Source organism: Fomitiporia mediterranea, assembly GCF_000271605.1.
Source record: "Fomitiporia mediterranea MF3/22 unplaced genomic scaffold FOMMEscaffold_11, whole genome shotgun sequence".
Taxonomy (NCBI): domain Eukaryota; kingdom Fungi; phylum Basidiomycota; class Agaricomycetes; order Hymenochaetales; family Hymenochaetaceae; genus Fomitiporia; species Fomitiporia mediterranea.
The window spans coordinates 337577-351876 of record NW_006760396.1 but is presented as its reverse complement, the minus strand read 5'-3'; the positions used below and the strand labels follow the sequence as shown (position 1 = coordinate 351876).

Genomic DNA, 14300 nt, shown 5'->3' with positions numbered 1-14300 from the left:
CATTCCAGCTAGCTACTTCATGCCGAGCACGCGTATGTTGAGAAAGACGCTAATCTGTGCCCGTCGCGAGTTTATTTTCGGCCCTTTAACTATCAGCTAATGTTTATCTGCTCTGGGAAATACGAATTTCCTTCATTCATTCGACCAGGCAATACGAATGACCTCAGTTATTTGCCTTCTGCTCGTCCTACGTCCCACCCAGTCTCTATGGCTTATGTGAATGCATAATCTAAGGTTTCTCGTTCCGATTCTAAGTTTGAGATCTGCTAATCTACATAGGGCGTTATGCGGAATGAATCTATTCAACTTCAAGGTTTGTTTTCTAAAAATTTGCAAGGTAGAAGACGTTATGGTCTGACAACATCTATTACACCGGTCCGTCACCGTTGCTAGGTAGAAGGAACTCCATAGAACTCCTTTGCGATATCCTCCAACAAACGTGGTTTGAAATCCGGATAGAGCTCTCTAGCGTCTAATGCACCTCCATACTCTGCCGTCTTGGCGTTAGCGATCGTGTTATCTCCCCGAAACCGAAGGCTCAGCACGTAATCCAACATAGCAAACTCGACACCTTTAGCATTTCTCCTAAGTTCTTTGACTTCTTCCTCGTTGACACGCTTGGGCTCGAACTTCCGGCCTGATATCCGCTCCGATAAAACTAGGATCTCGTTTTGTGTTACTTCCTCAGCATAGCAAAAGACGTAGCAGTTGAGTGTGCGTGGATCGCGTAGGATTCGGGAAACGAAGGCTCCTATATCCGGGATATCTATGATCGCAGATTTAACATCCCCAGTACCAAATATCCGCTTCTCGATGTCATGGGATAGATGACTCCTATAAAACCGAAATTTTATTTTATTTTATTTTAAAGAAAGGAACTCTATAGGTGAGTAGTCGCACTATTAAAGTAAGCTAAGGCACTGACCATGCTCCGGTGTCGATGAAGGTGTGCCCAATGCCCGATTTCTCAATGTACTCATGTATAGCAAGTTTCTAATTCCTTCATTAGTATTGTAAAATTCCTCGAAATGTTACTTATTTCAGTCAACTGTACCTCATCATGAAGAGCACGAACACCTCGTTTGCAAGCCGGCGACCAATCGCTCGGAATGAATCTTTTTAGATTGGTTTGTTTTGCTGCGTCAATCAGTGGATATTGGAGGTGGAGTTTGTCGAAATCGATGCACGAAATGGCGATATCGATATCTTTGAGAATCGCGACGAGCTGGTCATGTGTTGCACCCTCAAGGTCTAGCTCCCTTACTTCTGCTCCTTTGGCCTTCAAAGCAGCCACTGCCGGTTTCTCCAGGGACGACGTGCGAACCGCTACAACGACGCGCTACGCAGTTGTGTATAAGTGAATGGAGAACCCGTGGACGAGTTTAAAACAACATATTGGATACGTACGAAATCTGGTTGGTCTAGCAATGCATCGGCAATACTTTTCCCTGTCCTGCCCGTTACTCCAATGATCAACACTGACGTCTTGCTCATGTTTTGTCGTTCCGGAAAGTCGTTACAACGCGCTTGGCCTTTGTTACATATACCCACGCTTTTATACAAGCGCAATCGTGTGTGCTATGACGTCCGAATACGTCGGCTGTTCCTTGGGTACCATAATTTGGTTGGGGTTGACGCCTTATAGCCTATCCGATTGGGCTGCTATATTTTGATCGCGATGTTTTCGTGTCTAGTGCGGATTCATTACTCCTCTTTTGTTGGATTGCCGGTTCCATTAAGCCTTACCGAAGTTAAACATTGAACTAGAAGTGTATATGAATAGGCTTAATTTATCATCTTATTGCCCATATGATCACGTTGTCTATACATGCAAGGCTCATGTGCTGTAGACATCAGTCAGCAGGAGACGTTTACCTGGGTTCTTTAGTACTAGATTGTGAGGCAAGTTTTTGATCCATAGTCGACTACCGGTTCTTCCTCGGAGGACGCACAATTGACCTCTCCGGATGGTGCAGTCCCACTGCAAAGATAGTTGGCTTCTCCATCAGCTCCTGGGGTTGAACTATTTACTGATTCTTTGCCTTAGGATGATTCACGTTTCAATTTACTCCAACGAGAACACAAGATCCTGTTTAAAAGCTACCCGAAAGTCCTTGCTTGAATGCTGAAGTACCTTTTTGAAGTGACCTTATGTGCAAAAGTTGTCATTTTTTGAAATTATCGTTCTCCCAAGGCCAGCGCCGCAACCATTCGAAGTGGAAACCCAGACGAAAAGGGTAGAACGTACTTAACTGGTTGCAGCGGCTACGTCTTTGGTTAGGCACACTTGCCTAAAACTACCGTTAAATTTCTTTTCAGCCTCGATCTCGATTCTTCCCCTTTCAACAAATCCGACTTTCAGATAGAAGGAGAGCTGAATAAACAAATACTCGACTCATCAGGTCAGAATGAGTGAAACAGAGATACGGAACGTACTGCTTCATCCGTTTCGGTATCAACTGTCATATGCCTAGCGCTCTCCTCTACTTCATTTCGAACCTAATATTGTGGAGAATCCAATTCCTGGTTTGCCCGAGTGTAGGAAAATCAAAAACTACCTACCTTCTCTTCTACAAGCATAATAAACTCTGTACCAATTCCCCGTCGCTGATATTCACGTTTCACACCAATCATTGACAGAGTCCAGCCATCCCGCTTGTATTCAGGACCACCCAAGGCCTCCTTGGCAAACTCGCCGTATTTTGGAAGAAACTATGATTGATGTTCAGAATTCTTTAAAGTATTAGAAAACTTATAGAGCACCGAACATACATATTGAGTCCACCATATCTGCATATCGGGATCTTTTTCAGCAATATCAGCCATCAACTTATTGAAACCAGCTTCACACTGTTCAGGCCTGGAGATGTGATAAGTTATTAATAATTGAGCCAATGACATGCAATTGAAAAGGTACGTTGTGTAGAGCTCTGCGCCAGGCCCGAACCAGGCGGCAAGGCCAATAATCCCATCTGACTTGTGCCTTGCCACGTAGACAAGCCCTCCAACGAGCCCCGCTTTGATGTGCGAGCGGAAAACATCTGGCAATAAATTCATTTGTCCACCTATACAATAATATGCGCTTTTATCTAGTAAAGTACAACATTATGCTAGTCTATGGTGGATGATCAATATTTATTACACATACCTTCAGCATGCAAATTGACAAAAATGTTCGTAGCCTCTTCAATGTCCGTTTCTTCAGTTGCAATTGAATATAAGATAATATTAAGGGGAAAAGAGCGGGAATGTCTTACGCGACGCATTCTTGTCCAGCACTTCAAATGAAACACCCGGAAAACTCTGTGTAGACATAAGAAAAGAGTATAAAATGGAACACTGCAGAGGGTTAGAACTTTGTAGTATACTTTGGCCTCAACTTGCTGCTGTTTCTAAGTAGTGAGCTATTGGTATCATGTGACTCATAAGAACGTGGGCGATGATCTGCCGTGCATCGGTGTTATCCCTTCGCCGTTATCATCATATCATATCCAAGGTAGTGTCTTTGCACAGCTAGCGTGGTTAGAGGCTAAAAATGTACGTGCCGGAGAAAATCCAAGTACACTAACACAGCTCCGTCCTTCCATTTTTTTCACATCTTAGATTAGAAGTTACTGCTCGGTGTCTTGTGTTCAGACCAATAGTAGTGCTCTGCACCGTAGCGTAATTTACGGATACGCCTGCAGCGTATACGCTTACGCACCGTATCGTAAGAGAAAATTTTAGCTGAAAATACGGGCGTATATTTACGCGCGTATGCGTATACCATGAGTAAAAAATTTCCGTATATGCCGTATACAAGTATACGGTATTACTAAGCATATTCTCTAATTAAATACTAAGTTTGAGTTTCTAAACCTCATTTACTTTACTTATTTATATACCAAATCATTTTAATACTATATAACAACCTTGTTTAACTTAAAAAGTACTAGTATGAGTACTATGGTTAGTATGGTTACTACGGTACATCACATGAAGGTTTAGAGCTGTCACGTGATATTAACTCACAACACTCAACTGTCTTATTTCTGTGTGTAAACAGCACTACAATACATTTTCTTAGCTCAGTAATATCAAGCATTTGTTTTGAAAGATGATAGTGTACTTTTATGAGCTATTTTAATGTAAAGTATCTTGTTATATTTGGCACAGCGTATACGCCGTATACGCTGTATACGGAAGTAGTGTATTGTATATGGGTCCTGCTGACCCAGTTTACGCCCGTAATTATACGCGCGTATGCGTATACGTGGGAAATTTTACGCGTGTAAGCGTATACGCTACGCGCGGAGCACTAACCAATAGCCATCAACATCATGTAGAGCATACTGTTCCTCCTTGCTGATCAAAATACCTGCCTCTGATATCTTTCCAAGACCAGATGCATCAGAATGGAAGCTGAGAATATGTAGGCAGCTATTGTTGAAGGTGAAACCGATTCCCATACCATCGGCCTCCTGATATTACTTTTTCTTAGAGATCACTGTACTGATGTGCTTTTAGCGCTAGAGTAATCTTTTGCAAATTGGTGATAGTTCTTTTTATAGTTCTATTTATAGATATAATTACCATAGTCCATTTGGAAAGGTAAGTGTATTGCGCGATGACCACGATGCGAACGTTTTAATCGATCACAAAACACAACTCATGACAAGCAGCTCCTCTTGCAATGCGTGCCCTTCGCTACCCTGCACTGCAGCTCATAGCACTTACATGTTCCATCGTCTCTACACTCATTGTGTTTATACCGTATTTGAAGGAGAGAAAATATAGTATGTCATAGAAGGAACAGTGTATTCATCAGTACTGACATATAACTTCAGCTTTCCAAGGTTATGATTATCCAGAGAAATGGTATATCCCAAATCTGAAAAACGTCGCCATGGCTGTAGAAGAAACACTCCATTATCCTATTGAAGGTCCTATAGCACTCCATGATTGGGCCTCAAACAAGCCTGTTGGTGCAGGTTTTGTTCGCCTTGGTCCAAATCGTAGGATGTTCAGCATTTCGATGGCTCACCAACTACATTGCTTGCGAATCATACGTGCAGCACTCATCAACGAAACACCCACAGCATTTCAACACTCTCATCATTGTTTGAACTACATCCGTCAGATGACACTTTGCAATCCAGACCTCACACTCGAGAGGTTCGACCCATTGGATCGAGATTTCGAAGTCGACCGGGTTGGAGCAACGCATGTTTGCAAGGATTGGACTGCCGTTTATACTGCTTTCTCTGAGAACCTTGCAGATTTCAAGCAATATGTAAATGAATTATAAAGATCATGAATGCAGAAACCTTGCATATACTTTTTACAATTTGTATTCAGTAGAACTGGTGGCATTCAGAGCTGGACACTGCATATCATGCATACATATAGTTGAAGGCAGTCAGTGTACACACTATAAGTCACTATGTGTAAATACATGAGACAAGTCTTGATAAATTGCTTAATTTATTGTACTAAACTAGGCAGAAACCTTCACATTCAAACACAACATTCTTGCTCTTCAAGCCTTCCACCAATCTGACTTTGCTCCCCATACATAGATACTGAACCGGAAATCACGGTTGCAGATGAGCAGTTATATGTATCGTTTCGTCTGGCCTTCAAATCTGACGGCGGGCTTTCAAACTTGATAGCATCAACAGGGATGGTTGTATCCCTTGACCATGCTCGTCCAAGAGCAACTCTCATCACAATAAGTTCGGGTGCAATGCACTGAAGAATTGTATTGATATTCACATGTCTAGAGAACAGAATTGGCCACTTACTACAACTTGATCCATTATTGGGAGTACAGCATTCTGAATAGTACTGTTCCGTGCATAACAGACAATGTAAACAATCCCGGTAACAGAGTAAAGAGCCGCAGACTCAATAAGCATTGAAGTGACTGAGGTGTAGATCTTGGAGTGTTCCTGACCGAGTGTCTGTATGACTGTTCTTCGAGATTTGAGCATGCGATAAGCAATTGCAAGAGTGATGACTATGTTGAGGGCTATGGATAAGGACCAATATGGTACAACAATTGGGATTTCAGAATGGATCCATAGATTTGCACCAGGTTGTGCAGCCTGGTAAACAACCAATATGCCCAAAGCTTTTTACAAGAGCACTTGGTTTAAACTTTGTCTTGACTCAGATAGAGAACAAATCTTACCAATAATTGCAAAATAACTCAAGACTGGGATACCTAGAATAAGATAGTTCCTTCCCCAAAGAACAAAAATCCGGTAGATCTTGTTGGTATGGTACACTGAAATTAGTAATAATTTATAATGAAAGCAGCCACACTCACAAGAACTCCATCCGCCAAAATATTAGCAATAATGTAGGCAGCATCTCCAGTTGTCTGTATTGGATCACTGAAGTCGGCCATACCAAACGCAATTGGTCCACCAGGATAGTTCCTATCGTCTATGAACATCATTTCGTCTGTTTTTATTAAAACAGCAAGCTGTATTGTTCCACATGCAAGCAAGGCAACAACAAAGGTAAGGTAAGGCCAGGATATTTTGCCTCTTGACGGAACCTTGACAAGAAAATTCACGGTCGTTGCGAAAACTGCCAAATGAATTCCTTTTGGACATGGTTAGTAAGACTAAAATCTATAGCAGATGCAAAGAGATACCATATGCAATGCCTCCGAGAGCGACGGAGACAAAATTCACCCTCTCCTGAAGAAGGACATATGCAGGTTCGTCTGGTTTATAGGACATCCTTAATTTCCTCTCTAAGATATTGGGACGTCAGGAGATGTTCAGACTACACAGAGGCTAAGCAAGTCCACTGGATGTTAGGATACACTAACTGTAAGCAAGACAAGTCTTCCACGAAGGTTAAAAAGGAACGAATTAAGGCTTGAGAATTCGACCAGATACAGGATTTGATTACAGTAATATGAACAGTCAGTGTTCTTCGACAAATTTTGTTCCGAGTTTGTTCCAGATGATATGGATGAAACATGATGCAGGATACTAACATGCTATACCTGAGATGTGATCGGGCCGGCATTCATATTAATTGCTAATACTGCTCATCATTGTCCATATACTGTGCTCGGAGAGTTGTAACACCCGGACGACTCGACTCTTCCAAGATACAGTCATGCCTTCCCTTGTCTCTCGTTCAGAATATGCAGCGTATAATGAGCAATATCAGCTTGTTAGCACGGATGAACAGGCAGCAAATTATTTCCGTAAGGCAGCATACAATGCATTTCAGCCAACTTTCCACGCTTCATATTGATATAATAACAGATCCACAAGCAACTCCACCTTCGACGGCGGGACCACGATACACAAGCTCGAAATTTCTGAGTGTCATTCTGCCTGTCCTTGCCATTGTTTTGTCGTCTTTTAGTTGCGTTGTTTCAATGTTTCCCTCACTTGGAGATTGGATAGAGCGTTCCGTTATTCAGAGTAGCCCTCTGGAGCTTGTCACCAGCTACTGGGGATTGAACCAGAGTAACTCACTACAGCATTGGGCAGCAACAGCCCCGTCCATAAAGTCGTTTCCTTTGAATGTCATTCATTTCGACAGGGCAAGAACGTATTTTATTAGAAGACAATTCTCTTCATCTGTGGACCGAGTTTGGGACAGTTTTTCCACTGCGCAGACGAATTTTGGTGAACGAATCAGTAAGCCTTACCACTACACATATTGAACTAAATACTAACTGTGATTAAACTATAGATATCAATCATCTGGGGCGCTCGAGCTCTTGATTTTGGTATGGAAGAATGCAAGGTCACAGTTGAAGTCCCAGTAGACTATAGCAACAATTCGTTCCAACTAAATCCAGACTCAATCACCTTGGATGTATGGAGACTACATGTCGAGAAACAGAGCGATCTCTCTAGACTTAGAGGAAAGCCTCCACGAGCTGTACATCTCGGACCACTCTCTATCTCAGCAGGAAGCAGCAATTCCACACAGACATTCTTTTGTGCTTCAGGGGTATTTTATGCTTTCGAGGTCGAATGCATAACAAATGGATGCATACTAGACTTCTGGCAAGACAGGATCTCAAAAAAGCTGGAACCATGTGAGTCCTTAGACACTACAAATTGCTACACAAGGGATTTATATTCTACTAAATAGCAATGCATATTGTTCAACATACGTCTGTTCACTAGAACCTGATGATAATATGTAGCACCCTGTGCTTTCATTATAGACTTTGTCAGTATGATTAGGAAAACGTGGAAGATGTCAATTAGTTATCTTACATTTGCAGTCTAAACCCTGATTTTAACTGAGTAAGGATGATGCACTGTCTGGTTAAAAAATCACTACAGAAGTGTCATTCAACATGTCAAAATTAAGGATTGGCGGGACACACTTCAAAAACATAACCATGACTATTGTTTGCTGCTACAATAGCATATACTGTCTGCCAGTCTTTGCAAGTGCGCTCTCCCATCCATTCAACAGGTCCATTCGGATCCGCCATACTCTCCAAATGCAAATCAGCACGACATAAAATCATTTGTCTGATGTAATTTAGACAATGGCGAGTTACAGCGTCTGGTCTGGCCCCTTGCTTTGCAGCACTAACAAGAGCACTTCGGATATTGTCCAGGCATCGGATTTGATGAAACAATGATATAGTGAAACGCTCGTCCTGTCTGCTCAGATAGATAATGCCTTGATTTGGAGGTAGCATTAATGACCATTCCTCTTCACCAATCTCTGAATCAAGCTTGTAATGGTGACTGTCCTCGATAATCATTCTAACGGGTGCAAGTTCGCCGATTTTCCACTGGGGTGATGGATACGTCTCAACATCTGTAGAGAAAAGCACAGAGTCAAATGTTGATTTGCTGGCCAAAAATGAAAGCCTCATACACTGTAGCCCACTAGTCAGCTTCCATACACTAATACCAAGTACAACGAAAAATATCGACACAGATATTAGTGAGCGCATGTGTAAAGTAGTATCAACAAGTGAGAATGCAGAATACAAAGAACCTGAATCTCATAAGCGATTTGTATTCTCTGAAAACACGACTGGATTACAAATGATAGTGTCCTTGATGTATATTGTCTTTTCTTGTTTGCTTTTGGGTACAGTCGGCCTTGAACCGCCAAACCGAACGGAACTTGATCCTATCGTTGTAGGAAGCTTGATCATTTTCTAATCGCCATTTCCTTCAAACTGTAAGAGCCAAATTTGCCATTGGTGAACATAGATAATTTCCCACACAGGCAGGCAAGTTGCCACATGACAGAAAGTACTTGATCAACAAAGACAGCATGTGTTCTGATGGTGCATATCACACACTTGATAACCGTACTATTCTATTGATACAATAAATTTTCTTAACATTATTAAAACTGGGAAAAAGATGATCAGTACACATGGCATGTTCCTGAGTGTGTTCTGGGTCTTTATTAGTCTGCTGATACTGGGAAACCACCTAACGGCAATATGTAAATACCGACAGAGCAATCTGAGGAAATCAAATTGTTGTCCCAACAGCATCAGATGTCTTCGGCAACTTGAAATTTGTCTAAGTTATTTTAGTTATCTATCTAGCCATTTCCTATAGCAGAATAGATGAACTATGATTACTTGATTCTGTAGAAATGGACATGATATAAAAAGACTTCTGTAGACACTAACAAAGATTCAACAAATTGCTCTAAGCTTCTCCTCTCAGAAGTTTCACCCGCTTTAAATATGCGCATTTCGTTGTCATTGTTCATTATTGCTAGTACTATCGGATACACTTTTTCAAGCGCACATATCCTTTACAATACAGATGGTAAATATTAAACCTAGATTCACATCTTACTCTGCTGATTATAAACAAATAGATTGTTCAAAAGCAGACGATGAGGTTAACGAACTGGACTTTGGTTGTCTTTAATTCAATATGATGCTACGTCTAGTAAGTAGATTTCCGTGTCTCAGAACAATGTATTGAAAACTTGGCCTGTAAATATTAGTTGTGTTGACCAAGAGGTTGAATTGTACCATTTCGTTTGATCAGTAAGAGTAATATCCGTGTATGCATTAGACATTGGAGGGAAATTTAGTGATTTAAAGAGAAATAAGCTCTGGCATACAAGAAGCAGGCCTGTGCATTTTGTCTTGATCAGGGTTTACTTATATTAAAATAAATTAGCTCAGAATCCTCGGATTCTGTGTATATATATTATATATATATACTGGTCTGTCACAATAAGTACAGGCCAGATTATATTGTATACATGGATTATTGTTACATGACCACTGTTGCCACTCAAGGCCAAGCACAAACTAGTATGATGATACTTATTTTATCGGCTTTTCGAGATGTGTAACTAATCAATTAATTATTGATGGCACGTGAATTGTACTACTTAAACTTTCGGTGTCCCCAAATTCCTCAACCACCTTCGTTATGTACAGCTTAGTCTCAACTACTCCTTCCCACTCCCCAGAACGCACAGAGAAGGCTAAGACTTGGGCATTTTTTATAAGATCAGAAGTTCTTCTACTTGTCTGCTTCCTTTGCACTATAGTAAACATCGCCCTTATTCTTCACTCTAGCCCTCAAACGGCTGGTAGATTTACTGTTACACGCAAGGACATCAATATTCTCCGCAGACCTTCACAGTTCATTCGCTTTGACGAAGTTCGCCGTCCAAAACCTCCTCTTCCAAAACAATTTAATAACTATCCCATTGTCCTTGCCCAAGTCGATCAGTCCAATCTTACCAAGGTGTTCCAAGTCGACCCAAAACGGCACTTGGTTCGGACAGGAACAATATCGCCAGAGGACAGACAGGTGTTGATCACGGCAACGGTACGTGGAATCGTGGATACACAATAACAATAATAATGAGCTCAAACAAGATAGGTATCTACTATTGCGCAATTCCGGGCAATCGACTACGGGATGGAGAACTGTCAGCTTCACATCTCAGTGCCCACATCTGCATCTGAACTAGTCATGCAGCCAGAACAATCGTTCTCGCTTTCGGTTCATCAACTTGACACTTCCACGCCCCTCAACGTTGTCGCACTTTCGTACTATTCAAAACCACGAAGGGTTGCAAACGTAGGCGACATTCATGTTAAATTCGGCTATCCGACGTTCTGGCACACAAATTTTACGTGTAAAAGCGAGGAATTGCTGGCCTTCGAGCTTTCCTGTTCAACATCAATTGTAGAAAATCCCTGCAGTATTGGATGGTGGCAGTCTAAAGAAAATCCTGGAACTGGTAAGCATTGACACCCTCCTAAGGGGGTCACGAACACTGATTAAAATTTTCCTTAGCTATCTATATCACACAGCATGCAACAGTGTAGTAAGCCCAGAATAAATATATATACTGTAAATTTGCAACAATGATAAATTCTTTGTATCAGCCTCCTCTATGTAGGACCTTACAGTGCAAAAGCAAGTATCAGAGGCAGTAGGGCATTGTAACAGACAGTTCAGATAGGCTAAACAGTATTGTTTCTCAACTCGGTGCTTGATTTGTGATTTTGTATTGGTACCTTTATGAGTTGGCCCACTTTAGCCATGCCCTATTGTCATCATTAAGCAAACTGTAAACTTTCTCCCAATCCTTGCAGACTAGAGAGCTTCCAACCCGTTCCTGCTCGAAATCTTTCTCCATGAAATCACCTTCCTCAAGTGTGTCCATTGCCTTGCAGAGCATCAACTGGCGAAGGTAGTCAAAGCAATGGCATAAGTGGTGAGGAGTTGCAGAAAAGTCGTTTCTATCAAGTATACCTGAACGAATTTCGTAGAGGCAGTGAAGCTCGTGGAAGAATGCAACGACAAAGAGGCGATATTCTGGCCCAAGGCGAGCACGACCAAACGTATCGAGAGCTGCAATGGTCATTCTCCACTCCTCGTTTGCAATAGCATCTGATTTGTTCAGGTCAAGTCGAACTGTCTCTTGTAGTGTCATTGCAACGTTGTCCAGTCCACCAGTCAGATAGTAGAGAGGATAATCCTTGCCAACATAGCTGTGAAAATCTATTGAACGTATATTCCATGAATCATTTGGGTTGGGTTAAACATGTTACTGTTAACATATATGGAATGACACATATAAGCAACGGACGTACCCGAGACATAGCTACATATTATATATACCTACTGAATCAACGGACAATGATGCTAAGTAGAGTGAGCCGAGTCCACTATCCCCCCTCTTTGTGTGATCCCTCTAAGCCTCTCACATAACCCCTCTCAACAGGTTATGAGCCTTGCACTCCCTGTCTATGCTTTATCTACACTCTACTACGTCTATGCTCTATGCAGTTCTACGCATTGCATGCATGCATGCAGCATACTATGATGTGGAACTCGACACACCTGTCTGAGTATCCCAAACACAAATTGATACACTGCAGACACACGATCTACTGTACTACATACGACCCAGACATTATATGATCGTCATCTTAGTGATTATGATCATTGGCCCAGTAATAACATAATATATGCAGGCAATGCTGAAACTACAATGAGTATCACTTACTACAACATTTAATCACTAAAATATTCTATAATATTACAGAGATCATGTTATTATAAATAACTGATCATACTACAGACAAACGTTAGAAGGATTGAGAAAGCAAACGCTACTCATCTGCTATTAATATTATAATAGCACAAATGATTGACACTGTCAACGAATACACATATATTATAGTATAAATAAAATAATAACACATATTTCGATATTACAGCCAAACAATTAATGTAAGACATGTCTCAGATATGTTGGACATGTTGGATATGAGATAAAACAATGTACAACTATCTACAGACAAATTAATAATAATAATAATAATAAAGTTACAAAGTACATTACAGTAACTATGGTACAGGAACGAGTACACAATTATAGTCAATAAACAAATAACAATACTTTACACCTATGATAGTGTAAACATATAATAACAATGTATAATAACAGTGAATGGTAGAATAATACCTCTACCATTACTACAACAATGTAACAGAACATATTTAATTGCACAGAATGTAGATATACTTTAACAAAGCATAAATAAACTTATATTGAAGCTACAAAGCTTATATACAAGTGAAGTACTATGCTAATATGGCTAGTACAACAAACAACAGAAAAACTACAATGGACACACTTATTATAATGATTACAAACGAAAACAATTATAATATAATAAGATTAAATAAATTAATAAAATGTTTAACACATTATCTTGGACAGTATAATATATAAAGAAAAGCAGACACAAGCATATCTATTACATCTTATCAGAGATATGAATAGATGTGCAACTGATGTTGTAACTGCAAACACACAGAGAGATTTCTTAGCATGTCTGAAATATTACAGACATATTACAAACATCACATTAAAATTTATAAAACAAACAGCACAACATTACAGTGTAATGTTTAAACAAAATGATGTATGTCAAACATTACGAGTTAACTTAAAACATACTGTTATATTATAACACATACTGACGAACACACGAAAGTAAAACAACAAAGTACTAACACTACTTGTTGGATTACAAATACATGAAAGGAAATCAACAATGTACTTATGTACTTACACTACTTGTCAATTACTCAAAGAATAGCCTTCTCAAATTGAAGGGGAGTAATTGAATAATATACACACTAATGATGAACATCAAATTCTTAATGTGGACATATTGACTATGTCACTAAGTGAAATCTGTGATGAATCCAACAAATCTGTTGAATGCAAAATACCTTATTAAAGAATATAAAAGTTATACATCACATAACATTTTCAATGCTTATAAAAGTTACTCAAACGGATAATTAATAAATTAATAATAATAAAGCCTAGAAATGGCACATATTCCCAAAGTGTTCTTTACAGCAAATGTGCAAACGTTCATGACACAAAACTGCAGATGAACAAATGAATATTCATGACACAGAAACGTTGATCTTATTACTGATCCTAAAAAACAATAAGCAATAGAAGTTACAGACAGATATAACAGATCACAAAGGTAAATCATTTGATGCAATACAAAATAACATTGATTGGAACAAATAACAGAAGTCAACACAACACACAATTGAACTTCAACGTTAAATAAATAATAATTCCACTACAAAACGAATGCTCATACTTGGCAAATAATATTAATATAATAATCTGATTAACTTAACAATGTTTAATACGAAAATAAATAAAATACAGACAATTATCATGTCATATAATGAAATAATTCATCAATCTGGACTATAGTTCATAGATAAAAGTGATGAATAATGAAAATAATACTTTGGAACGTACAT

The 14300-nt window shown here is 39.8% G+C and overlaps 8 protein-coding genes across 8 annotated transcripts; 3 read left to right on the top strand and 5 right to left on the bottom strand.

Moving 5' to 3' along the window:
- Nucleotides 1-389: 389 nt before the first annotated feature.
- Nucleotides 390-1494, bottom strand: FOMMEDRAFT_160053 (NAD-binding protein; the record flags this gene model as incomplete). The annotated part of the gene is made up of 4 exons (XM_007269932.1): nucleotides 390-834; nucleotides 926-993; nucleotides 1055-1339; nucleotides 1408-1494. 4 exons carry the CDS (start codon nucleotides 1492-1494, stop codon nucleotides 390-392), a joined length of 885 nt encoding a protein of 294 aa, XP_007269994.1.
- Nucleotides 1495-2174: 680 nt separating this feature from the next.
- Nucleotides 2175-3069, bottom strand: FOMMEDRAFT_127812 (uncharacterized protein). Its single transcript, XM_007269931.1, has 5 exons — nucleotides 2918-3069; nucleotides 2773-2860; nucleotides 2563-2712; nucleotides 2437-2499; nucleotides 2175-2374 (listed from the first exon to the last, which is right to left on the bottom strand). The coding sequence occupies exons 1-5, from the start codon at nucleotides 3055-3057 to the stop codon at nucleotides 2249-2251; spliced, it is 567 nt and encodes a 188-aa protein (XP_007269993.1). The 5' UTR covers nucleotides 3058-3069; the 3' UTR covers nucleotides 2175-2248.
- A 1810-nt stretch (nucleotides 3070-4879) lies between these two features.
- On the top strand, nucleotides 4880-5287 carry FOMMEDRAFT_93074 (uncharacterized protein; the record flags this gene model as incomplete). Its single annotated transcript, XM_007269863.1, has 1 exon — nucleotides 4880-5287. A coding segment is annotated over one exon (408 nt), but the record flags the coding sequence as incomplete, so codon positions are not given.
- Nucleotides 5288-5496: 209 nt separating this feature from the next.
- Nucleotides 5497-6731, bottom strand: FOMMEDRAFT_93135 (uncharacterized protein; the record flags this gene model as incomplete). Its single annotated transcript, XM_007269867.1, has 5 exons — nucleotides 5497-5730; nucleotides 5784-6112; nucleotides 6173-6251; nucleotides 6311-6591; nucleotides 6644-6731. The coding sequence occupies 5 exons, from the start codon at nucleotides 6729-6731 to the stop codon at nucleotides 5497-5499; spliced, it is 1011 nt and encodes a 336-aa protein (XP_007269929.1).
- Nucleotides 6732-7119: 388 nt separating this feature from the next.
- Nucleotides 7120-8256, top strand: FOMMEDRAFT_30941 (uncharacterized protein; the record flags this gene model as incomplete). Its single annotated transcript, XM_007269789.1, has 5 exons — nucleotides 7120-7210; nucleotides 7272-7478; nucleotides 7555-7652; nucleotides 7708-8059; nucleotides 8192-8256. 5 exons carry the CDS (start codon nucleotides 7120-7122, stop codon nucleotides 8254-8256), a joined length of 813 nt encoding a protein of 270 aa, XP_007269851.1.
- Nucleotides 8257-8335: 79 nt separating this feature from the next.
- On the bottom strand, nucleotides 8336-8746 carry FOMMEDRAFT_92757 (uncharacterized protein; the record flags this gene model as incomplete). Its single annotated transcript, XM_007269843.1, has 1 exon — nucleotides 8336-8746. The coding sequence occupies one exon, from the start codon at nucleotides 8744-8746 to the stop codon at nucleotides 8336-8338; it is 411 nt and encodes a 136-aa protein (XP_007269905.1).
- Nucleotides 8747-10679: 1933 nt separating this feature from the next.
- On the top strand, nucleotides 10680-11231 carry FOMMEDRAFT_71127 (uncharacterized protein; the record flags this gene model as incomplete). Its single annotated transcript, XM_007269842.1, has 2 exons — nucleotides 10680-10790; nucleotides 10863-11231. Coding segments are annotated over 2 exons (480 nt in total), but the record flags the coding sequence as incomplete, so codon positions are not given.
- Nucleotides 11232-11508: 277 nt separating this feature from the next.
- Nucleotides 11509-11856, bottom strand: FOMMEDRAFT_136338 (uncharacterized protein; the record flags this gene model as incomplete). The annotated part of the gene is made up of 1 exon (XM_007269930.1): nucleotides 11509-11856. The coding sequence occupies one exon, from the start codon at nucleotides 11854-11856 to the stop codon at nucleotides 11509-11511; it is 348 nt and encodes a 115-aa protein (XP_007269992.1).
- Nucleotides 11857-14300: the final 2444 nt, after the last annotated feature.

Excerpts from the sequence above, each read along its gene's own strand:
- FOMMEDRAFT_127812 (XM_007269931.1), bottom strand. The coding sequence starts at position 3,057 with ATGAATTTATTGCCAGATGTTTTCCGCTCGCACATCAAAGCGGGGCTC. Across the intron at positions 2,500-2,562 it reads TTATGCTTGTAGAAGAGAAG|GTTCGAAATGAAGTAGAGGA; the intron begins GTAGGTAGTTTT and ends CCACAATATTAG. Across the intron at positions 2,375-2,436 it reads ATACCGAAACGGATGAAGCA|CTCTCCTTCTATCTGAAAGT; the intron begins GTACGTTCCGTA and ends TTGTTTATTCAG.